At 41.7% G+C, this 26406-nt stretch overlaps 2 protein-coding genes across 5 annotated transcripts; both read right to left on the bottom strand.

Annotated features, from left to right (window-relative positions):
• Positions 1–9763: 9763 nt before the first annotated feature.
• LOC115157172 (ubiquitin-conjugating enzyme E2 variant 2-like) lies at positions 9764–13056 on the bottom strand. Of its 3 annotated transcripts, none has more exons than XM_029705189.1 (4): positions 12797–13056; positions 11226–11395; positions 10780–10905; positions 9764–10627 (listed from the first exon to the last, which is right to left on the bottom strand). In XM_029705189.1, the coding sequence occupies exons 1-4, from the start codon at positions 12849–12851 to the stop codon at positions 10481–10483; spliced, it is 498 nt and encodes a 165-aa protein (XP_029561049.1). In that variant the 5' UTR covers positions 12852–13056; the 3' UTR covers positions 9764–10480. The 3 variants fall into 3 exon arrangements, with proteins under 3 accessions (XP_029561049.1, XP_029561050.1, XP_029561051.1); XM_029705190.1 differs by having other exon boundaries at positions 11247–11395; positions 12797–13051; XM_029705191.1 differs by having other exon boundaries at positions 12770–12823.
• A 284-nt stretch (positions 13057–13340) lies between these two features.
• Positions 13341–25831, bottom strand: LOC115157171 (DNA replication licensing factor mcm4). Of its 2 annotated transcripts, none has more exons than XM_029705186.1 (17): positions 25176–25831; positions 24501–24607; positions 24258–24413; positions 23727–23890; positions 23503–23604; positions 23268–23363; positions 23023–23118; positions 22624–22762; positions 20636–20856; positions 17875–17995; positions 16574–16833; positions 15828–16193; positions 15455–15582; positions 14855–15062; positions 14288–14516; positions 13846–13979; positions 13341–13699 (listed from the first exon to the last, which is right to left on the bottom strand). In XM_029705186.1, exons 2-17 carry the CDS (start codon positions 24562–24564, stop codon positions 13607–13609), a joined length of 2577 nt encoding a protein of 858 aa, XP_029561046.1. In that variant the 5' UTR covers positions 24565–24607; positions 25176–25831; the 3' UTR covers positions 13341–13606. The 2 variants fall into 2 exon arrangements, with proteins under 2 accessions (XP_029561046.1, XP_029561048.1); XM_029705188.1 differs by having other exon boundaries at positions 24501–24582.
• Between the last annotated feature and the right edge of the window lie 575 nt (positions 25832–26406).

Genomic DNA, 26406 nt, shown 5'->3' with positions numbered 1-26406 from the left:
ACCTCAGCCATGCTCAAGGTCCTAAACAATATCATAACCACCATCGATAAAAGACAGTACTGTGCAGCCGTCTTCATCGACCTGACCAAGGCTTTCGACTCTGTCAATCACCACAGTCTTATCGGCAGACTCAACAGCCTTGGTTTCTCTAATGACTGCCTCGCCTGGTTCACTAACTACTTCTCAGATAAAGTTCAGTGTGTCAAATCGGATGGCCTGTTGTCTGGACCTCTTGCAGTCTCTATGGGGGTGCCACAGGGTTCAATTCTCGGGACGACTCTTTTCTCTGTATATATCAATGATGTCGCTCTTGCTGCGGGTGATTCTTTGATCCACCTCTACTCAGACGACACCATTCTGTATACATCTGGCCCTTATTTGGACACTGTGTTAACAAACCTCCAAACGAGCTTCAACGCCATGCAACACTCCTTCAGTGGCCTCCAACTGCTCTTAAATGCTAGTAAAACTAAATGCATGCTCTTCAACCGATCACTGCCCGCACAGGCCGCCAGAGTAGCATCACTACTCTGGACGGTTCTGACTTAGAATATGTGGACAACTATAAATACCTAAGTGTCTGGCTAGACTGTAAACTCTCCTTCCAGACTCACATTAAGCATCTCCAATCCAAAATTAAATCTAGAATCAGCTTCCTACTTCGCAACAAGGCCTCCTTCACTCATGCTGCCAAACTTACCCTCGTAAAACTGACTATCCTACCGATCCTTGACTTCGACGATGTCATTTACAAATTAGCCTCCAATACTTTACTCAGCAAATTGGATGCAGTCTATCACAGTGCCATCCGTTATGTCACCAAAGCCCCATATACTACCCACCACTGCGACCTGTATGCTCTCGTTGGCTGGTCCTCGCTACATATTCGTCGCCAAACCCACTGGTTCCAGGTCATTTATAAGTCTTTGCTAGAAATAGCTCCGCCTTATCTCAGCTCACTGGTCACCATAGCAACACCCACCCGTAGCACGCGCTCCAGCAAGTATATTTCACTGGTCACCCCCAAAGACAACATCTCTTTGGCTGCCTTTCCTTCCAGTTCTCTGCTGCCAATGACTGGAACGAATTGCAAAAATCACTGAAGTTGGAGACTTATAGCTCCCTCACACACTTTAAGCGTCAGCTGTCAGAGCAGCTTACCGATCGCTGCAGCTGTACACAGCCCATCTGTAAATAGCCCATCACACCAACTACCTACCTCATCCCCATATTTGTTTTTGTTTTTCTGCTCTTTTGCACACCCATATTTCTACTTGCACATCCTCATCTGTACATGTATCACTCCAGTGTAAATTGCTAAATTGTAATTACTTCGCCACTATTGGCCTATTTATTGCCTTACCTCCTTACTTCATTTGCACACACTGTATACAGATTTTTCTATTGTATTATTGACTGTATGTTTGTTTATTCCATGTGTAACTCTGTGTTGTTGTTTTTGTCACACTGCTTTGCTTTATCTTGGCCAGGTCGCAGTTGTAAATGACAACTTGTTCTCAACTGGCCTACTTGGTTAAATAAATGTGAAATAAAAAAAATATGGATATACTGTATTCTATCCTATTCTACTGTATCTTAGTCTGACATTGCCTGTCCAAATATTAAAATATTCTTAATTAAATTCCTTTACTTTAGATTGTGTGTATTGTTGTGAGATTGTTAGATATTACTGCACTGTTGGAGCTAGAAACACAAGCATTTTGCTACACCCGCAATAACATCTGATAAACAGGTGTATGTGACAAATAAAATGTTATTTGATATGACAGATATGGGCCTGTTACTAAATGACAGGTGAATTTCATTGAAGAGAACAACGACAGCTTAATGTTGTGATGTCAGCTCTGTGTCAATGCTTTGGAAAAGTCTCTTGAAAAGAATAAAGGAACAACAAATCATGAAACATTAAATCAAAGACATTGGGAGGTACCAGAGACAGAGAAGCCTTTATTATCATTCACAGAGCACGCAACGAGACAGGCAGAATGATGACCAAGCTAACTCAAGCCAAGCCCCGAGGGACAGTGAGGAGTCATTCATGGTGGAAAGCTCTTCTCCTCGTATCCTTTCTTCACTCTTCTCTTCAAGACAAGCCCAGGGGGACAGTGAGTAAGGAGTCATAGGGGGGGAGGCTCTTCTCTTCAAGACAAACAGGACTGATGATGACCACCAGCCTCCATCCAACACAAAGCCCAGGATTCCCTCCTCTTCCTTCCCAGCATTGTCTGACATCCTGTAGGGCCAGGTTCCCTCTCTGTGGCCCTGCGGGCCCTGCATGCCACAATAGCACCAACCAACCAACCAGTAGGCCCTGGGCATGGAGGGGTGACCACGGGGACAGGCAGCAGCAGTCAGCTCAGCTTGACGGGATGTAACCAATGACTGTTGGGGATGTGACACACTTCTTTTCCTCAACAATTAACTACACTACAAAGCAAAACGCCTGACACGACATGAAAGTCCAACATGACATTATAGTCATGATGGACTCAGGCTGACAGGTCTACAGTACTATGAAGACAAACTGTTAATCACGCAGTATGTAAAAGTGGCCACATACTATTACATATTTTGGTGCTGAATATTAACAAACTGTGCTCCCCTTATGTCCTTTAAAATAATTATGGCACAGATCCATGCGGATATAGAATAACAAACATTTTAAACATAAGCTACATTATATAAAACACTGAGGAAAATGACATGATGGACTGAACCATCTCAACATGTTGCACATTCCATGTGGCGGTAGGGCTAAGAGAAAAGCAGGCTGGACAGTCAGTCTGACTCCTCCAGACTTTGGTTACCGTTGCACACAGTCCTCCTCTCAATATTAATAATAATATTACTGATGGCACCGCGCTGAGAGAGCAGGATTAGTCTTTATACTGCTGGATGAGAGTCGCCGGCCGCGGCGCTCCCTGCTTTGGCTGCTATACATATGGGATTTGACTTGACTTTCTTAAACACAGCAAAATGGGAAGTCAAACATATTTTTCATTTAAAAGCAATTAAGTGGATACCAGTCAGAATCACTGGCTCCAGCGTGCAGCGGAGCGAGGGAGTTTTTCTTTTTCTGGGTTTTATTACCCATTTCCTTTCCCCTTGCGCCAGCAGCAGGAATGCTCACTTTTCTCTCACTAAGCCACAATTCCAATGCCAGAAACACACATACAGGGAGCACCATGAGCCAGTGTTTCCCTAAACATGTGAGGAGACAATATAAGGGCCCTCTAACACTAGAGAAGTGTTGTGTTCCAACATTTATAGTGAGGTAATTAGAAACATCCAGCTGTAATTTAATAGTTCCCGCAGAGTAGAGACATGAAGTCTAGTGACTTTTCTTTCGTCTGTATAAATAGCTTGGAATGCAATAAGAACACAGCTCATTTGCTAATATGTATTTTTATCTTACCCCTTTTTCAAAATTCTGTCAGTTGATGTGAGGCCCACTTTAATATCACATTGCCTATTTATTGCCACATAATAGGTGACCAATTTCAATTGATGTTTCAGACAGTATGTTTATTATCATAATACAACATTGGCCATGAGATAGAGAACTTCCCTTTGACTAGCTGATATGTCGTTCTATGGATTCCAATAGCCGTGAGCGGTAAGCACAATGGGTCAGAGTATACACAAGCTGACTGAAGCCTAGCTATCTGCATGATTATTGCACTCTGTCTGTGAAGTGCATGTCAATTGCCCAGGGAGCCAAGAGTGCAAGCAGACATGTGGTTCCAATCTGTCCCTTTTCTCACAGTGAGAAGAGGCAATTCATGTACTAGCTCACTGTAAATACAGCACTTAAAACACACAACAGACCTTCCTTGTTTTCACAGCACCACACATTTTATATGTGAGCAATTCCCCCATTGGGAGTAAACAATGCCATTTTTTGTTATCATCAACAGCATTTTTTCACATCTAAAAAAATAGATAAACAATTACCCTAATACTGGGAAATATCATGTTCTCTGTTGTTCCACGTTGCCATTGTTGTAACAAATACAGTCTGTGCATCCATTCTTTGAAAATGGGCCTCAAATTGCTTCAAGCTCAGAACAAGTAAAATATCGTTATTTTTTTTTCAATTTATCTTTTTGTTTGTTTATTCACTTCAACTAGGCCTATTATATGTTCAGACTCAATTTGCACAAACTCAGCCTCAGACAATCATGGTTAAATCCTGTGAAATGTATACAAAAATGTGCTTCTGATAGACAGACATTCTCCATTTCCATTCATTCCTCCTGTCCTGTGGGCTGTAAAAGAGCCAAAGGTTTTTACAGTACTGACAGACGGAAGACGTGACCTTTTGGCCCCGGGGGGCAGAAGGTGAGATCTCTGGGAACCCACTAAGGAGGGCTGGCTCCAGCAGCCAGTCTGTAGACTAGCCTCATGTCCTCCTCACCACATTCCTTCCCAACTTAGATCACTGAAACACTCTCAGGCTGGATTCAATTCAGTCACTCAAACCCAAACCAACATTTACTAATTTCATACGCTTTTGAACGGTGAGATACTGGTTGCCTGACTGCATGGCTGGAGAGCTGAGACTGAGAGGACAGAGACACTGTGGGTGTAAAAAGTGAAATAATCTCAGTATAAGCCTCCATTTCAGATTCCTGCAGAGAGAAAGAGCCTTGAGAAAATAAGAAAATTGATGTCTTTGTTCAGCTGTTCAGAGCTGAAATTCAGATTAGAATGGTTAAAGAGTCAAGTGTGGATTTGCGGCTCCTATTATTAAGATGAATCTCTCTTAGGTTAAATACTTTATTATATGGAAAGCTCGTTGTACGACAGGTTAAATGGTAAATACAGTGCTGATTATCTTCAAACTGCTGCCTGTGCCACAGCTATCTCAGCGGGACGCCATTTTTTACCCCAGAATTTCTGGGGACCCCATTTTTACCCCAAAAGTTTCTCTCGACACCACCCCAGCCCAAATCTAAGGGCACAACCTTAAAATCTAAATTCACCGATTTCTGCATCAACAAATAACCTTCAATTCATTGCATTTCATCTCTTATCAAAATGAAACCAATAAATGCATTTACACCAATAAAATTGTATTTTTCAAATAATCTTTCTCAAAAACAATTGTATATTGTCCCATACAATAATCTGTACTCTTCATTTTTTTGTTCCAAAAAAAGTGTATATTTTTTTTATTGTATATTGGCGAACTCGACTTTGAATAACACCTCTGTAAATCAACACATTTCACTGCACCTATCCTGTGTATGTGAAAATAAAACATGATTTGTATGGTGAATAGTATGCATAAATATATTCCTGTGTGTGTTACTGGGAACTGGTGGAGAGCTCTTCAGATTTGAGTTGAGTAAATCAGAGTTACAGTAAAAAGATTTAAGATTAATGATTTATAATAACAGTATGCTGGTTGTCCCTACCTCCCACTAGTTTATTTGAAAAAGAAGCGTCTAGTCATCCAGCCTCAGCAGCACATACTGTACTTGTCCAGACAGAAAATGATTTATTGCATGTTTGAATAAAGTATAAATAGCATTGTATTGTAATGGAAAACTAGTAAAAATACATGTTGACCTTACTCTGTTCCAGTGATTGCTAATCCATATACCAACCAACAGCATATACACTCGCCTCCATATGTATTTGGACAGTGAAGCAAACATTTTAAAATGTGGCTCTATAATCTATAGCATTTTGGAGTTGAGATCAAATGTTTCATATGAGGTGTGACAGTACAGAATGTCACCTTTAATTTTAGTGTACTTTCATACATATCTGTTTTATCGTTTAGAAATTAAAGCACTTTGTGTCTAGTCCCCCCCATTTGAAGAAGTCATAAGTATTTGGAAAAATTCACCTTTAGTGTATTAGAGTAGTCAAACATTTCATATTTGATCCCATATTTCTTGCATTCAATGACTACATGAAGCGGCAAACTAGTTGGATGCATTTGCAGTGTGTTTTGGTTGTGTTTCAAATTACCCATAGTGCTACTGGCCTGGGACTTCCCTTAGAGTACTGTCAACCACTCCACAACCAGCAGGTCACATCAGGTCAGACATTATACTAGCAATACTTTCAGTAGGTTACCATCCCTTTAATACTATTGTACCATACTTCCCTCGTTTCCCCATGCAACCATCACACCCTCTATGGACACAAAACCTGGTAAATATACCGGACATATTTTGGATTCTTCAAAGTAGCCACCCTTTGCCTTGATGACAGCTTTGCAGACTCTTGGCATTCTGTCAATCAGCTTCATGAGGAATGCTTTTCCAAAAGTCTTGAAGGAGTTCCCACATATGCTGAGCACTTGTTGGCTGCTTTTCCTTCCCTCTGCGGTCCAACACATCCCAAACCATATCAATTCGGTTGAGGTCGGGTGATTGTGGAGGTCAGGTCATCTGATGAAGCACTCCATCACTCTCCTTGGTTAAATAGCCTTTACACAGCCTGGAGGTATGTTTTGGGTCATTGTCCTGTTGAAAAACAAATGATAGTCCCACTATGCGCAAACCAGATGGGATGGCGTATCGCTGCAGAATGTTGTGGTAGCCATGCTGGTTAAGTATACCTTGAATTCTAAATAAATCAGACAGTGTCATCAGCAAAGCACCCCCGCACTATCACACCTCTTCCTCTATGCTTCATGCTGGGAACCACACATGCGAAGATTATCCCTCACAAAGACACAGCGGTTTGAACCAAAAATCTCAAATTTGGACTCATCAGACAAAAGGACAGATTTCCATAAATGTTCCATCTTGGCCCAAGCAAGTCTCTTCTTATTATTGGTGTCCTTTAGTAGTGTTTTCTTTGCAGCAATTCGACCATGAAGGCCTGATTCACAAAGTCTCTTCTGAACAGTTGATGTTGAGCTGTGTCTATTAGTTGAACTCTGAAGCATTTATTTGGGCTGCAATTACTGAGGCTGGTAACTCTAATGAACTTATCTGCAGCAGAGGTAACTCTGGGTCTTCCTTTCCTGTGACTGTCCTCATGAGAGCCAGTTTCATCATAGTGCTTGTTGGATTTTGGGACTGCACTTGAAGACACTTTCAAAGTTCTTGAGATTTTCCAGATTGACTGACCTTCATGTCAAAAAAGAATGATGGATTGTCTTTTCGCTTTGGTTATTTGGGGTGTTCTTGCCATAACATGGACTTGGTATTTTACCAAACAGTGCTATCTTCTGTTTACCACCCCTACCTTGTCACAACACAACTGATTGGCTCAAACGCATTAAGGAAAGAAATTCCACAAATTAACTTTTAACAAGGGACACCTGTTAATTGAAATGCATTCCAAGTGACCACCTCATGAAGCTGGTTGAGAGAATGTCAATAATATATTTAGATTTCTTAACAGTTTTTTGGATACTACATGATTCCATGTGTTATTTCATAGTTTTGATGTCTTCACTATTATTCTACAATGTAGAAAATAGTAAAAATAAACAAAAACCCTTGAATGAGTAGGTGTGTCCAAACTTTTGACTGGTACTGTACATTCAAAGCCACAATTATTGTGTTATTGTGTTCTCTATCTGGTTGCATTTCAGTCTCCACCGAGGACATCTTTTGAGAGAAATAATCAGTCACACTTTATTTGGATAGTCCGTATTTTGCCATCTTTAGATGCTCTAGATGGCCATACTTTCATCAAACTATCTGTGGATAAGCAACTACTTGCTAAGGTTACAGTTAGGTTTAGAATAAAGGTCAGGGTAAGGGTTAAGGTTAGATCTAGTAAATAGTTAGTTGAAATGTTACTGACAGTCTGTAGAGCATCTACAGATGGACTATCCAAATAAAGTGTTACCAAATAATCACTTGCGGGTGTCCAGAATGATGACTTAATCACATCAATTAATAATTTATAGCTTGTGCTTTGGACACCAATTCAAAGACACAATGAGGACACATGGTGACTGCTACTGCTGGCTAACAGGCCGGATGCACAGCACGAGTAGCTAGTGCAATCATACTTCCCTTTGGGAAGCAGCTCAGTCTAAAGCATCTCTTTCTTGAGAGTAATATAAATATTCAGCAATGAAGACCCTGGAGACAAACCTAAGCAGCATCACACTGCTGCCCCTGCCTTTTAGAACGTCATGGCCCCTAGAACAGAAACCACAGCTGGATCATCCAGTAAGTAGTATTATCTCACAGGTATATAGCGCCCTCTAGGGGATGATGATGTCACAGCTGATTTATTATAGAAGGGCTGAAGCTACAGTATGTAACAAGACGGGGTGAATCTTTAATCGTATTTCCTTGATTCGTCAAGAATTTCAATATTTTTTCTTGATTCCCACTTTAGCTCCTTCTCAAATCACACCAGAGGGGAAGGTCCCGGATGGAGAGGACGCAAGGAATCAAGGAAAGATCATTGAGATGCAGTCCATCAGGGAAAAGAGATCCTCCACCAGGTCTTCCCATAGCACCTTTTCAAAGCTGGTTTCTTCCCAGCATCAGTACAAATGAACAGACAAATGATAAGTTACACAGTAGTGACTTCATGATGTGTAAATCATACCAAAATATGGACTCAAGACATTGCTGACATTTTTCCTGTGTACTTACTCCAGTAGATATTTCCTTTGTATATTTAGGTTGCTTTAATGAGTTATTATGCTGTTACTGAGATGACCATGCTGGTGTATAGTTCAACACCAGTGTTATTTACAGTAAAGGAAATATTCAGAAATGGGATATTTCTTTGTTTTCTTCCTCGTCTTTTGGGATACCATTTATCCTTTTTTTCTGCTGAGAATATATATCCATTGTTTATGTAAACCTATCAGCTTGAGTTGAGATCTATAAACAAATAGAGCAGAGAGAATGCATGAATACATTTAACAAAGGAAATGTTTGTGGTTATGCTGACATTGAGCTCTCCCATACTGAGGTTATGTGGTGTGTGTGTGTGTGTGTGTGTGTGTGTACACTATGTGTGTGTGATGTCCAGTCCACAACGATATGGGCGGTCTACCCTGCAGTGAATGTGATGCTCAGCCACAAGACAGTCAAGCTGCTCTCAGTCAGGCCACTGCATTGGGGGAGATTTATGTGGTCAGGTCATGTGGAGGACTGGCACGGTGGACTTGCAGTCACTAACCATTACGGTCACCCCCGGGTCTAACGTCACACAATCCTCTGTAACATGAAAGCTGTACTGTACTGATACTGACCCTCTCCTGCAAACCAGAGTTCTGACAGACAGTATAGGAAAAAGGTGTAAAATAACTGTCCAAAATCATGAATTAATCAGTATTGTTAATCAGAATGTATTGCCTTTAACACATACAGCTCATAACTGTATGAAGAAGAAGGGTCTCATAAAAACTCAAGCTAACAGATAATTATAAAACTATCTGCTAATACAATAACTTGACTATGGCTTGGCAAATGGCTATTATACACTGTCCAAATGGCCTGACATCCCCCTTGTAATTGTTTAGGTGCCAATTCTTAGTGGTTAATCCCCAAACCCCATTTAAAGCATGAAAGCAAATGTCTTAAGGCTAACAAGTGCCAAACCATTCTATAAAGCATTCTATACAGCATCACAGATGGAGATAAAAAAGCTAGAAAATATATTGCTGATCTATGAGAATCGTTGATAGTCCAAGGCATTATTCAGAATGTATTCAATATAACTGCTGCCGTATAATCTTCATCTTCCACAGATATTTCATTATAGATCGAGTAAAAATTAATCCAGTTTGCAACATACAGTATTTCTCAAGACAGTGATTTTAATGTCAGAGAAATCACAATGTCATAAACTTGTCATTTTCTCTAGAAGTTAAATACAAGGTGTATTCTTTCAGAACAGAACAGGCTTGAACATACGTTACAAGTCAAAGAGCTGCAGAACAGAAACATTATTGGAATCGTGTCAAATACAGATATACTTTTTTAAATCCTTCAAACCTTGTAACACTACTTCTGGCCTAAAGCCATATTTTAATCTTCATCTGCATGATATGTCAACATACCTCCTACATTTGACTAAATTCCAACTTAAATGTGGCTTTTGGTCAACTATTTATTAGTTAAAGCATGCCATCATACACACATTTCAATTCTTTATTTTAGTGACCTGTCATTCGAAACATAAATTGTTTGACTTGGGTATACACTTGGTGCCATGCTTCACTTGTAAAGCCAACTTGATACATCTCACGATCATAAAGTGAATGGTCACACTAACTTCAATAGAAGAGGAATAACTGTGTGCACTTGTGGTCTGCAAAAACATAATTTTACTCGCAGTGGGGACGTTCTGGAATGACCATAGGCTAACTAAAAGGAATGTCCAATCTTGCTCAGTCTAAATTCTTAAAATAGTGGAGTGAGAATCATCACATGATTGTGATGGCCAACACAATCATTTCTAGGAGAATAAGATTTAAGACAATAGGGGTCAAAAGTAAACAATCCATGAACAATTAATTACTGTAGGTTTGTCCTTCTGGTGGTTGTGGAAGCTTCATATTCTCTTTGGACATCATTAGACGCCTTAACTCTTGAAGAACAACTTTAATGCTATAAGAGGTTTGCCATTTAGATAGAATTGGTATGCTACGTGTATCCACCTGAGAGAGAGAGGAGAGGCAAATTAGTGATCATCCTTTGATGAGCACTAGGCACTGGGTTTACCAAAAACATATGTACATTAATAATTCAACAACATATTTAGACCTGTATCATTTGTAAGGGCAAAAAATGTAAATGTGATGTTACTTACCATCCCATTGGAATTATTTATGCCATTCATGCTAATTTTTGTTACAAATCTAACAATTGGAGGTGATTCAGGATATTTAGGACCACATTCCACTTTCAGACTGTATATCCTGTTCTCATAATTAGTCTGGAAAACAAAACACAGAAACAAACATTGCTTGGTCTGGGTTATGGTGATGAGCTATGCTCATTACTGTGCCTGTCTTGACTTACTGGTTTTTATTTTTTAAAACCATTTTCAACAACAACATTTTGCCAAAGCGTGGTCTTAGAACACACAACTATTACATTTCCACTTCCTGGAGGAAATGGCACAGTGAGGTGCTTATGTTACAGAGGTAGTTTGGTAATCAAACCTTGAGTGCGGTGTAACCTTGCCTGAGACTTTTGTGACTTTAGCTCAGCTGGCTAACACAGTCATGTGGCGTGCAGATGTCTCTTACTTACTCCTGCTGCGGTCACACTTACTCGTGCCGGTCCGATGATCATGCCTGTCCACCGTGTTAGCGTCATATCTTCATCATCTTCAAGGCCCCAGCTGACTGTTCCATCTCCAACACCTTTCTGACCCTCTTCAAGCTCCTCCAACAAGCAAAAATTACGTGGAACTTTAACTCCTGAAATAAAAACAAGACAAGAGTTTAAAAACTAGAAGAGGCGATCCTGGGGAGGGTTTGTCCATGCTACCCTCAACTGTTCAGGCCACACAATACAATATCAAACTGCTCACTCAAGTTAAATGCAACAAATTCTTAGAACTTGCTGTTTGCTTGCGGCTGAAAACAGGCAACCAACTGTCACTATCCCTTGTGCTGTATGTCACTGGAATGAATACTTCCTTCTAATGGGTGATGTCAATGCAGGGTACCATTTCAACTGTACACTGATGGTAAAACATCAGTCTGACCTGGCATGATCTTCCCAATCTGACCCCATGAAAGTTCATAATTAAGAGATCATCCTAACAGTCATGAACCTTATCTATATGTAGCCTATTGAACACTGGATAATTAGTGATGATGGCCTGGGCTAACCTCATCCTACATGAATCCAGAGAGGGAATGATGAGATACAAAGATGCCTATGTGCGATTTTGAGTGGGTGTTGTGTTCTGGATCATTCTGTATGCCAGGGTGGAACCAGAGATATGGAACCCCCGTGCTTGGCTATGAAACTTATGGGATGCAACCGTCATGATTCCTCAAAATGAACCAGTGCAATATCAGACCTGACATGGGCCAACTTCCTTTATTCCTACAGGCGCAATACAAACAACGAACTGAGAAAGGTCATGTGTTAATAAAAAGGGTTGCATAGTAAATGTGTGATATGACGTTTCCTTCAATTAATACGAAACTTTGGTCTGGCATGCATAATAAACTGCAGCAACTTCACGTCCCCACGGCTAGTATATACAAATCTAGTTAGCTAGCTAGTACAACAGTTGCTAGAGCGCTAAACTAGCTTCCTCTCCTTGCTGCATGTGAGTAGCTAGCGAACTATTATGAAAACCAGTGGTCTCTTGTAAAATTACGCAAGGTCTGTTTGCTACTAACTAGCGAACTAATTGTAAAAATCTGCAACTTTATAACCAAAGTTAGCAAAGCACCCAAGCTAGCTACCTAGCTAACGTTACCTAACTACTGTACTAGCGAAACGTATCAAATATATGCTACTGGGTGGTAGGCTAGCTAAATTATCCTAATCCCAGTAAATTATTATGCCAGTTTGTGACCAACTTTGTATAGATAATGAAAATATACATATCCCATATAACATTCTGGTTTTGGCTAAGTTACAGAGTAGTGAATACACCACTGAATTTTGCTAACTAGCCTAGCTAGCTAACGTTAGCCACCACTCGATTGCTGGCTAGCATGCTGCAAGCATTTCAGACCCCTGGTTTATCTTCTAAACATTGTTCTCACGTAAACAGCACATAGTATTATTATATTCTATGACTCCAATTATATAAATACTTAAATCTTTACATATTTCCCATCGTGAAGCAGACAAACCTGAGGAGGTCGCCATCTTCTTCAGCCAAATCCAGAAGCACACAAAAAGTGCCATAAACGAGGGGTGTGTCAGGTTAGGTATATCTGCAGAAAACGCTCCCACCGGTTCCTTCCTCGTATTCGACTATACACTAGATTCTGGACAATATTTGGAGATGCATGTGGCTGACAAGGTGGTCAATCGCAGGAGGTGCGCATTACACAGCTACGAAATATGCTTAAGAATACTGCTTTGAATATATACAGGACCTCAGCTGGTACAGCCAGAAGAGGATGGACCACCCATAGACTACATTTAGGGAGTTTGTGCTTCCTCTTTTTGGTCTATTCCGGGTAACTAACACCCGACTGCTGAGAAAGGTCTTTATACAATAAAATTATATACTATATACAGTATTCCAAAGTGCAAACTACCGGTCACCATGGCACACCTTGTTATAGTTGTGCATTGTAGCACTGGCATGTTTGTCATCAGCATTCGTCCATGATTAGCATGAGTTAAACTGAGTCACCCTTCTCTGTTAGTCCAATGTTCATTTAAATATTATAGACAAATCAATTTATTTAAAAAAAAGATAATAAAAGCAACCCTCAACATTACAAATGACATACAAAAGCATTTATTTATTGCGCCCCATAATAACATCTGAGACACCAAGCACTACCAGGAATCACAAAGCATACAATGCTAGCCAACATGGTCAAACATTCTTTACACACCAGTATTCAGTACAGCGAGAAAGCTGTTGCTACAGGGAAATACATGTGAATTCAATGACTGTACAAGGAAAGAAGGGAGATGCGTGTGTTTTACAGCAGGCGAACAGTCTTTCCAGTGACGGTCAGATAGTCTTCGTCTGCCAGGGCACGCAGAGCCTCTTCAAACATGTCCTTCGTTATTGCCTGAAAAAAAGAAATAATTGGGGGGAAAACACAAGGGTCAGATATACACCATATTCAGAAGATATGCCTGCCATCCAATTAAAATACATGTCCTATATAGTTAGTTCTCTTCAATAGGAAAAGCAGAGCTGATAGGTACTACTTACGGCTTCAGACTGTCCTCTGAGGTCATCAAACAGCTGCTGGTATTTCATGGCAGGGGTCTTTCCCCTGGACTGGATCATTTTTTTCAGAGCCTGGGCCACTTCCTCCTTACGCTTACGGGCTGTGGCACTCATTCCTGGATTGAGTAAAAACAAGACAGGTTAATACTTTAAGATACTGACTAAGGTTGGGTTTGCATAGTCAACCAATTCTAAACATTAAACATGGCATGGCAGACAGGAATTTGAAGAGCTGTCATAGTATGTGACCAGGAACTACACAGACATTTTAGTAATTTAGCAGAGCGACATAACAATTAGTGCTTTCATCTTAAGATAGCTAGGTGAGACATCACAAATCGTATCAAGTCAATTTTCCCTTTAAGTATTTATCAGCAGTCAGTGCTAGTGGAAAAAGTGTTGTTTTAGACAAAGGCTTCCATACCAGTTGTGAGAATGGAGATGTCTACGAAGCCAGTCCTGGGGTCTGTAGCAGACTGCTTGAGGGCCTCACGGTGCAGTCTCTTGGCCTCCTCCACGTCGACTGTCTCCACCTTGTCAGAGAAGCGCACCTTGGCATGGGCCTCGGCCAGTCGGATCAGAGACTCCAGCTGCCTGGGGTAGGCAGACACCATCCCCCGCCCGCTGCCGATCTTCCTCATGTCCACATAGGCCTGGGAGAGAAAGATACCCATACAGTCAATCCAATTTCTTTATAAAGCCCTTTTACACTTTTGAATGCTCTCGCATTATATTTAAGTGCAATGTTTTGACCAGAAGGTCTTTGTCTGGCCTAAACCTGGAACTAGCACTTTCACACAACTCGGGGCCAGAATCAAATATTTTCCTCCAGAAGCCAGTGGATGGATGACATTTGTTTACTAGCCAGTCACTCAATACTTTTTTCCCCCCAGTATTTATCTGGTGGCATAGTGCTAATGTCAGGCCCTGAAGTTACATCTACATCACAACCACTTTTAACTTGGAGCATTTTATTTAAATGATATCGTACTTCAATGAGTGCCTGGCTGGCTTCTTCGTTCAGTCTGGGGTTGATGTAAGTGCGAGCGTATGCAATGTAGTCCTTCAGCACTGCCATGTCCAGGAACTCTTCCTCGATCTGCTCCTCGCTCTGGTAGTAGAGCGCCACCAGGTGGTGAGCCAGGCGACGGTCGTATGCCTCGTCTTGAGGATCCAGCATCAGGAAGATCAGATCAAATCTGTAGGGAACAAAATGGCATTTTGATTATATAATACCTAACATACATAAACCTTATTGATTTACAACAGCTCATAAGAGCGTTGAGCCAGTAACCGAAAGGTCGCCAGTTTGAATCCCTGAGCCGACTAAGTGAAAAGTATGTTGATGGGCCCTTGAGCAAGGCACTTAACCCTAATTGCTCCTGTAAGTCGCTGTGGATAAGAGCATCTGCTAAATTACTAAAATGTCAATTATATGCATGTTGTGAGTGCAACATTTATCTATGCCAACAAGTCTCAGTTGTTTGCGGTTCAGTGGCCGTCAGTGAAGCGACCCAAATAGGATATTATTGACAATCAACACCATATACCAACAGTGTTCAGGGCTGTTAAGCTATCAGGTAATATTTACCTTGACAGCAGTGTGTGAGGGAGCTGGATGTTCTCGATGGTTGTCTTCTTGGGGTTCCACTGAGACTCCACGGGATTGGCTGCTGCCAGGACGGAGGTGCGAGCATTGAGCTGGCAAATAATTCCAGCCTGCACAAAGAGAAGTGCTTTGTGAGAAACTACCCTGTCGTTCACCATTACTAACCATCTATCAAAACATAAACAAATCAGAATGCTTCTACAGTAGTAAAACTATTTCATCATTCTGTTAGCAACACCAAATTCAACACGTAAAAATGTAACGTTTTTCCAGAAGTGCACTGGTCATTAGGACTAGTCCTGAGCATTGCGCTGAAACTTCAGTCTCAACTTGTTTTGTCCTTTTCTAAACCCACCTTGGCAATGGAGAGAGTCTGCTGCTCCATGACCTCATGCAGCACAGAGCGCGTGCTGTCGCTCATCTTGTCAAACTCATCAATACAGCATATCCCGTTATCACTGAGCACCAGGGCTCCGGTCTGCAGTACAAGCTGCTTGGTCTCTGGGTCCTTCATCACGTAGGCTGTGAGGCCCACGGCGCTGGAGCCCTTCCCAGACGTGTACTGACCGCGGGGCACCAGGTTGAACACGTACTGCAGCAGCTGGGACTTGGAGGTACCGGGGTCTCCACAGAGCAGGATGTTAACCTCGGCACGGAAGTTACCGCGGCCTGTCTGGCTGAAGTCTTTACGGGTGCCCCCGAACAGCTGGAGAAGAATACCCTGTGGAAGAGAAAGTTCGTCCTGGTCATGACTTAAATTAAAATAAAATCTAAATGTAGGCAAAATCAAACAATTGCTGCAGTAAAATGCCCTGGGAAAAGAATGACAAACTTTATAGTACTGTTCATGGATGTTGAATAAAAGCAAAATCCACTAATATGAAAGACTGCAGTTACACATCCCTGGCAGCAGAGGACGCCACACTATGGTCATCTGAAGGGATCGATGGGACAATTGTCCTGTGGCGAGTTTCCCAAAAGCATTGTCGTACAAACATCTTATAACCACAGCAAGCAATGTAGAAAATATGATCTTAGAGCTGCAATGTTGCTTCTGGGAAACTCATCCTTGACTGATAGTTGATAACCATCCCCACTGACCTTCTTGATATCCTCTTGTTCGTAGATGCTGGGGGCCAGGGCGGAGGAAAGACGCTCGTACACGTCCGGTTTGGCGGCCAGCTCCTTCAGTGTCTGGACGCGCTCCTCAGTGAAAAGCTTCTGGTCTGAATCCTCATCCAGCCCGTGAAGGCGCTTCTCGTCCGTCTTACGGAAGTGGATGACGTCGATGTGGGTCTTGTACACCGATTTCACGGTGCTCTGGCGAGGGTTCTCACGCATAGGAACCGCTCTGTAGATACCTGTTGTGGAGATGAGTTTAGTAATGACGATAGTCATTTTCTGTTTACCATCAAATGTCACGTTAGTAATGTACGTGCATCCTGACATCAAAAAGCTCTGCAGAAGGATAGCTAACACTGTTGTTGGGAGTCTCATAACCTTCACAAACTGAGTGAGTGATCACCATAAAAACACACAAGGCTGATGGCTATAGCCATGTTCAACAAGTACATTATTCTTCTGGCTTTATCTAGCTCTATTTGGCATATATTACCCTGCCTCGCTGGCTTGCTAGGTAATCAATCCTCTGATGACATCTGCGATATTGTGGATGATAACCATTTGATTACGTGTTTGTTTAACTTGCACAAGCTGCATTTTATGTTGCATGTGATCATATCCACTGCTTTGTAAACAAAGATTTTTCTGATGAACTGCGCGGGCAACTTTTCATGACGTGGACAGAAAATGGGTCTATAGGACCAAACTGCAGTAAGGCACAGCAGCAGTATGCATGACTAGGGCCAATAGCTTTACCTGATGTGACTGGACCAGGAAAACTAGGCCCATGGTTATAGGCTTTAAAGGGTCAATCCGCAGTTGAATCAATAAAGTGGGCACCCCGCCTTTGTTTTGGTAAAAAAAGCAGAGGGATGGGCCTAGAGAAATGTAACCACCATTCATAGACAATTATTGTCGCAAGGACTGACCATCAAAGACATCGAAATGATAGCTTTAAGCATATTTTGAGGTTTTACAGTGTATACAAAGATTGAAGTAAAACAAGCTTATATTTTGGTTTCTGGCAGTTAAGTGCCTCGTGAGCTTAGTTTAAATTATATTCCTCAAAAGTCAATGAGTATATCTAATTCATATATAAGTAAAAAAATTGGTGTAGCAACTGCGGATTGCCTCTTTAACTAGAGCAGAGTCTTTCTTGGTCAGATCACATGGAAAGTTAAAACTCTTAGCCCTTCATAGCCTGTGTGACCATATCACCAACAGCAAAGCTATACAGCCATCGGTTCACAGCTATTTCTTTTGCGGGTCAAACAGCTCACCAGTGATGTTGATGCGGTCTCCTGGCTGTACTTTGTCGACCAGGTCGTTGTGAGCGTACACTATGGTGGTGTGAGGGGTCTGCCCAGCAGGCATGTCATCAGGAGACTCCTGCACTTTGATCTGAAAAACAGAGAGGAGAAAATTCATCAGTGAGAAAAAAGGAACTCTGCTTCTTTAGTTGTGGCTGGGAATACACTAGTATTGTATTTGTGAACTAACCCAGGAAGATAAGCTCTAATGGGTAACTAAACCATTATCCCATCAGCTCTGTTCCAACACCATCAAAGAAAAGTATATCTTCCATTGAAGGTAAGCAGACTGTCGTACAGTATAAAGACATCCCCTCTCCTTGGTAGAGGTATTCAAGGATCCACCTGTACCCGAATACCTGAGACCCGAGCGGGTCCGGATCCAGAATTCTAAATAATGTCAAAGTTCTGGGTTGGATCTGATTGTCACGGGTATGTGTAACTTTAACTGACTTGTCTGGAAGGACCCGTACACAGCTGAACAAGACTGCTGCAGTAGAGAGAAATTGTATGCATTTATGCTGCTGCTCTTTTCACAATAGTGGCGCGTGTACCTTGTTGTTGGACAATCGTAAGTCAAAGCGGCAATAGGCTACAAATCATGTGACGTGCCAAATACAACAGGTGTAGATCTTACTGTGAAATGCTTACTTACAAGCCCTTAACCTGTTTGGTATAGGGGGCAGTATTGAGAATTTTGGAAAAAATATGTTCCCATTTTTAACGGCCTCCTACACCAACTCAGAAGCTAGAATATGCATATTATTGTTCAGGTTTGGATAGAAAACACTCTGAATTTTCTAAAACTGTTTGAATGGTGTCTGTGAGTATAACAGAACTCCTATGGCAGGCAAAAACCTGACAAGGTTTCAAGCAGGAAGTACCCTGTCTGACAAGGAGTCGTGCGTCTTACCTCTTTTTATTGAAAAGTAAGGATCTTAGCTGTAACGTGACAATTCCCAGGGCTCCAATAGGCTCTCAGAGCCCGCGAAATAACTGAAGGTTTACGAGGGAACCTCAGGTTGAAATATATTATCGCCTTTTGTAAGTGGATGCTCGGAGGACCTTTCAATGATGCGCGTGCATGAGTCGCTTCTGAGGAGAAATTTTATTCGGCTGTTTAGGCTCAATGCATACTCCCGGTCGGAATATTAACACTTCTCTATGACATAAATGGCATAAAAATTGGTTTTAAACAGCGGTTGACATGCTTCGAAGTACGGTAATGGAATATTTAGACATTTTTGACACGCCAATGCGCCATGCGCGACACCGCGAAAAAGCATTCTAGAACTCACGAACAAAACGTCGCTGTTGGAACATAACGATGGATTATTTGGGACCAAACCAACATTTGTTATTGAAGTAGAAGTCCTGGCAGTGTATTCTGATGAAGAACAAGCAAGGTAAGAACATCTTTCTTATAGGAAATGTGATTTTGGTGGAGGCTGACCTGGGTGGGTGTCTAAATAGCTAGCCCTGTAATGCCGGGCTATGTACTTAGATTATTGCAAAATGTGCTTCATCCGAAAAGCTATTTTAAAATCGGACATATCGAGTGCATAGAGGGGTAATGTATCTATAATTCTTAAAATAATTGTTATGCTTTTTGTGAACGTTTATCGTGAGTAATTTAGCAAACTGTTAGTAAATTCACCGGAAGTTTGCGGTGGTTATGCTTTTTCTGAACGTCACATGCTAATGTAAAAAGCTGGTTTTTGATATAAATATGAACTTGATTGAACAGACATGCATGTATTGTATAACACAATGTCCTAGGTGTGTCATCTGATGAAGATTATAAAAGGTTAGTGCTGCATTTAGCTGTGGTTTGGGTTTATGTGACATGATATGCTAGCTTGAAAAATGGCTGTGTGATTATTTCTGGCTGGGTACTCTGCTGACATAATCTAATGTTTTGCTTTTGTTGTAAAGCCTTTTTGAAATCGGACAGTGGGGTTAGATTAACGAGATTCTTGTCTTTAAATAGCTGTGAAATAGTCATATGTTTGAGAAATTGAAGTTATAGCATTTCTAACGATTCAAAAATCGCGCCACTGGATTTCAGTGGCTGTTACGTAGGTGGGACGAGTTCGTCCCACATGTACTAGAGAGGTTAACCAACAATGCAGTTCAAGAAATAGAGTTAAGAAAATATTTACTAAATAAACTAAAGTAAAAAATAAAATAACAAGGCTATATACAGGGGGTGCTGGTACTGAGTCAATGTGCGGGGGTACATTTTACCTCCGTGTGTGGCAAAAGTTATGAGATATCTAATAAATGGAAGATGGAATTAAAATGACAGAATTCAAAGTGAAAAGGAAGTACAGGCTAACAGGCAGGCTGCTACTTAATATTTTCAATGGAGTTGTTTGTTATTGTGTAGGACGAGAAAACGCATGTCTTGATTGGCTAAGCTAGCTTAACTAGTTTCTCCTGGTTTGATGCAGTCAAGACAGGTACTGAGTAATCATATTGGATGATATATAACCTAGCTATGGGCAGATATTAGTCTACTGTAGCACGAGTCGGCTTGGTTGGTTGTCGTCTCTCCCACGTGTCACTTGCTCACACTCACAGTAGCCAACACACACAGCGCGGCCCCTGGATCGACCAGGTCTATACGGAACGCCTCTAGTTGCAGATGGTTCAGTAGTTCATGTATTGGTGTCTTGTCCTACTATAAAAAAACAACTACTGGTGCCTTCTTCCTCTCCCCATAGCTCACCATCTGTTTGTCGGAGAAGGCAGAGCGGTTATGGATGAGGGCCAGGCTGTGGGTGGTGTTGCAGTTGCGGCACACTGCAGGTTCTGCGATGCGGCCACGGTCCACCTCCACACGGGTAGAGAAGGCACACACCTGGCACTGGAAGAAGGCCTCCTGCATTTCTGGGATCAGCTGGGAGGTCCTGATCACCATGCCACCGATGGTGATCATCTGATCAATGTCTGGGAGGAGAGGGACAGCGAGGCAAGATTGTATTAAAAACAAATCATTAAGCACCAGACCTGGGTTCAAATAGATCTTTAGTCCCAAAAGTGCAAACCATTTGGCACTCTAGGCCGCATGATCAAATGCTTGAAATTGAAAGAAAACATGATTAACTCTTCATATGATTGTGCAACAGATCTGCAAGGGTTGTTCAGGGAAGCTAGACATCCATAATATGACATGGCCCAGACCAGGGGTCTCCAACAGATCTGCATGGGTTGTTCAGGGAAGCTAGACATCCATAATATGACATGGCCCAGACCAGGGGTCTCCAACAGATCTGCATGGGTTGTTCAGGGAAGCTAGACATCCATAATATGACATGGCCCAGACCAGCTAGATATTTTTCCCACATTGTTACGTTACAGCCTTAATCTAAAAATTAATAAATCGTTTTTTTTCCCTCATCAATCTATACACAATACCCTATAATGACAAAGCAAAACCAGGTATTTATACATTTTGGCAAATTTATAAAAATATATAACTGAAATAATCACATTTACATAAGTATTTCAGACCCTTAACTCAGTACTTTGTTGAAGCACCTTTGGCAGAGGTTACAGCCTCGGGTCTTCTTGGGTATGACGCTACAAGCTTGGCACACCTGTATTTGGGGAGTTTCTCCCATTCTTCCCTACAGATAATCTCAAGCTCGGCCAGGTTGGATGGGGAGCGTCGATGCACAGCTACTTTCAGATATCTCCAGAGGTGTTCGATCAGGTTCAAGTTCAGGCTCTGGCTGGGTCACTCAAGAACATTCAGAGACTTGTCCCGAAGCCACTCCTGCGTTGTCTTGGCTGTGTGCTAAGGGTCGTTGTCCTGTTGGAAGGTGAACCTTTGCCCCAGTCTGAGCGCTCTGGCGCAAGTTTTCATCAAGAATCTCTCGGTACTTTGCACCGTTCATCTTTCCCTCGATCCTGACTAGTCTCCCAGTCCCTGAAAAAGATCCCCACAGCATGCTGCTGCCACCACGCTTCCCCATAGGAATGGTGCCACTTTTCCTCCAGACGCTTGGCATTCAGAACAAAGAGTTCAATCTTGGTTTCATCAAACCAGAAAACCTTGTTTCTCATGGTCTGAGAGTTCTTTAGGTGCCTTTTGGCAAACTCAAGCGGGCTGTCATGTGCCTTTTACTTAGGAGTGGCTTCCATCTGACCACTCTACCATAAAGGCCTAATTGGTGGAGTGCTGCAGAGATGGTTGTCCTTCTGAAAGGTTCTCCCATTTCCACAGAGGAACTCTGTCAGAGTGACCATCGGGTTCTTGGTCACCTCCCTGACCAAGGCCCTTCTTCCCCGATTGCTCAGTTTGGCTGGGCGGCCAGCTCTAAAAACAGTCTTGGTGGTCCTAAACTTCTTCCATTTAAGAATGATGGAGGCCACTGTGTTCTTGGGGTCTTCAATGCTGCAGACATTTTTTGGTACCCTTCCCCAGATATGTGCCTCGACACAATCATGTCTCGGAGCTCAACAGACAATTCCTCTGACCTCATGGCTTGGTTTTTGCTCTGACATGCACTGTCAACTGTGGGACCTTACATAGACAGGTGTGTGTGCCTTTCCAAATCATGTCCAATCAAGTTGTAGAAACATCAAGGATGATCAATGGAAACAGGATGCACCTGAGCTCAATATCGAGTCTCATAGCTCGCAACGTTTATTTTTTGTTATTGTAGCTCTCATGCTAAAAAAAGGTTGGCGAACCCTAGTCTAGACTATTACCTTCAGGGTTTAGGCTCCTCATGTTCCTGGTCTTCAGGGCGTTGTATGGCCGCACCTGGATCTGGTGTTCCAAGATGGAGTCTGGGAAACGCTCGAAGAACAGCTCGTTGACGGCCATGTCAAATGTAGGGATGACTTCCTGTGATATAGATTTAGGAGAAACGTTATGAATCACCATTTATATTGGTATGCCCACATCATTAAACATATTGTATCTCTATGGGCAGGCCCATGGTAATAAATGGCAGATAAAGAAAGAAAACCGCCTGTGCTTGCTGTCACAATTGGATTTAATACGGTCATAAGGGATTTTCGTTTTTACTTTGCATTCATAGCTCACTATCCTCCATTAATATTAATGTGCAAGACCATCTGGCACATGTATACATGTGTATTTACCTGGGGATAGGAGATGAGCTGCCTGTACAGGTCTGCATCAAAGGACTGCACATGGCTGCAGTTGACATTCAGCACAGGCTCACCAATCACACTGATCTAGAGGGACAACAGAAAAAGAAAATTAACATCACTGCAAAATGACAAGCAAAATGTCGCATTACTTTTCTCAAGAAAACCAAATCCAAGATGAACTAGAGGTAAATGGTTGATCACTGTTTTGGTGTCACACAGATGGGAGACCCTACCTCCTCCAGCTTCTGCATGTAGAGAGGCTCATTCAGGTCCAAACCAGCATTCTCATCCTCCTTAGATGTGGGGTCAATGAACCTCTGCAGGAATCTCTGTAGGAAAATTAACAATAAAAGCATTCAGATAACTAGCTTCTATCGATCTAAATAGATTTAACTAAACTTTTCTTTATCAATTACATTTTCATTATTTATTTTTCTACACCAATGAAGGCACACTTAACTTCCATACCTGAAACTTCTCCTTGCACGTTCCCACGTTGACATCAGTGCCCCAGATAACCAGCTTCTGTCCCGCTGCCTGCTCACTGGCTACTGCACCATCTGCACTTGGCTGGTGGAGTAGAAAATGTCCTAAACTGTTAGAGATTTAATGGTATCATTCTATATCTATGTAGCATTAGCAGTTATAAAATTCCTGACTATCATTCTCCATATAGGAGTTTCCCTACTGACCGGCTCGGTGTGGAGGTCCACCTGGGGGGCCTTCCTGACAGAGCCCAGGTCAGGGCGCTGTCTGACTGGGGTGCCGCGCACGCCACTGCGGGGGGTCCCCTCCACCCTGGAGCTAGGAGTCCCGTACATCAGAGGGGAGCTCATGTCCACCTCACTGGGGAGAACTGGGGAGAAGAGGATAGGACATTGACATGACATTGAGTGATATCATAGGGTCAGCATCTCAGTTCTTTCAAGTACAGTTCCAGTTTATTTTTTGCAGTTGTTGCACAAATGATCTGGGCCCGTATCCACAAAGCATATCAGAGTAGGTGTGCTGATCTAGGATCTGTCCATATAAAACTGATCCTAGATCAGCACTCCTATTCTGAGATGCTTTGTGGATAAGGGCCCTGATGTCACAAAGCCTGGAGAAGTGTTTCCGTACCAGAAATGGCAATACTGCAGAATTAAACATTTTTATAACTGCAAAAAGGACTCTCAAATAGCATCAAGCAGCATTCTGTGTGTCAATGATGGTAAGGCAGTTACCTGAACGGCGTGGGCTGGAGAACAGAGAGGTGTCATGGACTGCAGGGCTGGCAATATCTGTGGCTGGAGATGTGGGCATGGCTGGCAGATCCCCATTGGATGAGTCCTGACCTCGTCGCCGCTGGGAAGGAGGAGAGACCAGGCCATCACTGCTGGCTACAGACAGAAAAAATACATATACAAGTCAACAATCAACATAACTCTGTAAATATGACTCAGAAAACCTGTTTCTGTACAACTTACGAGTGACTGGAATGTCATCCCTACTGCGCTTGCTTCCACCGGGAGTTGATGTTGGTGAAGACATCCTGAATGATCACAGGTCCTGGAAATACAATCTGGTTGATTAGCTAAAACAGTCAAAAACAAAAAAGTTAAATACATGCATGCGTAATTGACTTTTACAAAAACATTATGCAACCAGCATGTAAAATAGCTGAGTTGAGCTACAGTTAGATAATAATAACAACGCCAGGCTAGTTGTTGCTACTTGCATCCTTTTGACACGTGCAATGAAAGTGAAACAATGCATACTAGCCAGCTAACTAACAACATTAGCTAGCTAGCTATCTGGGTAGTTGACTAGATACGTCCGAAAAACTTGTAAACTAGAAAGAAAATATTTTTTATAAATCCTAAACTAGCTACTTCCTCTAAATTAAGCATCATCATCCTAATCATGTTGAATTAAATAACATAATGGCTGGCATGTTCAAGACAAGTGTAAACAGTAGCTAGCTAACGTTATAGCGTGCAAGACACTAACTTAGCCGAGGAAACCCAGTACATTAATGAGTGACATTACTTTAACTCCCAAACACATATAGGTCATCTGAATTCGCTTTAATAACATAAAAGATTCAATACGAAATGACCCATATCGTTAATTTATCTTCTGATACTATAGAAATATCTTACCTTCTGTAGGATGTAGTTATGTCGTGCGGCTGCAATGAATTTGGCGCGAAATTGTGGTTGTCACGTAATATTCCCGGGAAACTTTGCACCAATAGCAAAGCAAAACGACTTGAGCTCTAACCATTAGCACTTGCACATCGAGGGGGTTCCGGTGTCAATGTCTTAGATCAGTAAATACGGTTGTTAACATTTTTCACGAAGTACATTAATAATTGTATTTGTTCTAGCCTTTCATTCTTATTTTCAGTACTAGACCCATTATTTTCACTGCAATAACTGTGTGTGTACCTAAAATGGCTGGGTAACCACCCCTTCTGATTTCGTTTAGCCCTACATATATTCCACTCAGGGGCCATAGTGTCAATGTTTGCCAGAAAGTTGCATATGTGCCACGAGAAATGTCTATGTGTTCTGAATATCATCAATGGAAAAATACCGAATGCATATCCGTGGGAACACATCAAACATGCAGAATTGCTCTTATAACTAATGACTGCATTCCCTGCAATATAGTAACATATAAAATAAATAACAATAAGAATTTCCAGGGTCATCATGGACATTGAATTTCATTCACGTAGATAACTGCGTATTTTGAACAGCAATTGTTTAACACCAAAATGTGTGATTACAAATATACTGAACAAAAATATAAACGTAACATGCAACAATTCCAATGATTTTGCTGAGTTACAGTTCATATAAGGAAATCAATCAATTGAAATAAAATAATTAGGCCATAATCTATGGATTTCAAATGACTGGGCAGGGGTGCAGCCATGGGTGGGTTTGGGAGAGCATAGGTCCACCCACTTGGAAACAAGGTCGACCCATTTTTTTCCCTATATTACAGACAGAAGTCGTCCTCAGCGTGACCTCAGACCTCATTTGCCTGTTTACAGGTGATTGAAGCCAGTAGACCCTTTCAGTACGCTACACACTGACGTCACGCGCGACTCTTGGCTGCAGTAGGAAAGCAATCTCCAATCTTTTTTTGTAAAATAATTATTTTGGATGCAGCAGTTATTATCTAGAATGCTTATGCTCATTGGCATAAACTGAAGCAAAAGTTAGCCAAAGCGCCATTTTACTGGTTGAAGTTTAAGTGTTTTTTAAGCATTAATGCAGTTGATTTGCGATTATGACACACACATTATATTAAGCAGGACATTCATACGAGCCTTAACATCCAATTATAATCCAAAAGTAGTGTGAAATGCACTCATAAACA

The sequence above is a fragment of the Salmo trutta genome, chromosome 21, assembly GCF_901001165.1.
Source record: "Salmo trutta chromosome 21, fSalTru1.1, whole genome shotgun sequence".
Taxonomy (NCBI): Eukaryota; Metazoa; Chordata; class Actinopteri; order Salmoniformes; family Salmonidae; genus Salmo; species Salmo trutta.
The sequence above is the reverse complement of the archived record's forward strand: the minus strand, read 5'-3'. Positions and strand labels throughout refer to the sequence as shown.

Excerpts from the sequence above, each read along its gene's own strand:
- LOC115157172 (XM_029705189.1), bottom strand. The coding sequence starts at position 12,851 with ATGGCACTTTTTGTGTGCTTCTGGATTTGGCTGAAGAAGATGGCGACC. Across the intron at positions 11,396-12,796 it reads GAAGATGGCGACCTCCTCAG|GAGTTAAAGTTCCACGTAAT; the intron begins GTTTGTCTGCTT and ends TTTTTATTTCAG. Across the intron at positions 10,906-11,225 it reads TAAGTGTGACCGCAGCAGGA|ACTAATTATGAGAACAGGAT; the intron begins GTAAGTAAGAGA and ends TTTGTTTTCCAG.
- LOC115157171 (XM_029705186.1), bottom strand. The coding sequence starts at position 24,564 with ATGTCTTCACCAACATCAACTCCCGGTGGAAGCAAGCGCAGTAGGGAT. Across the intron at positions 16,834-17,874 it reads AGACCGCATCAACATCACTG|GTATCTACAGAGCGGTTCCT; the intron begins GTGAGCTGTTTG and ends TCTCCACAACAG. Across the intron at positions 13,980-14,287 it reads CATCTCCATTCTCACAACTG|GAATGAGTGCCACAGCCCGT; the intron begins GTATGGAAGCCT and ends TACTCAATCCAG.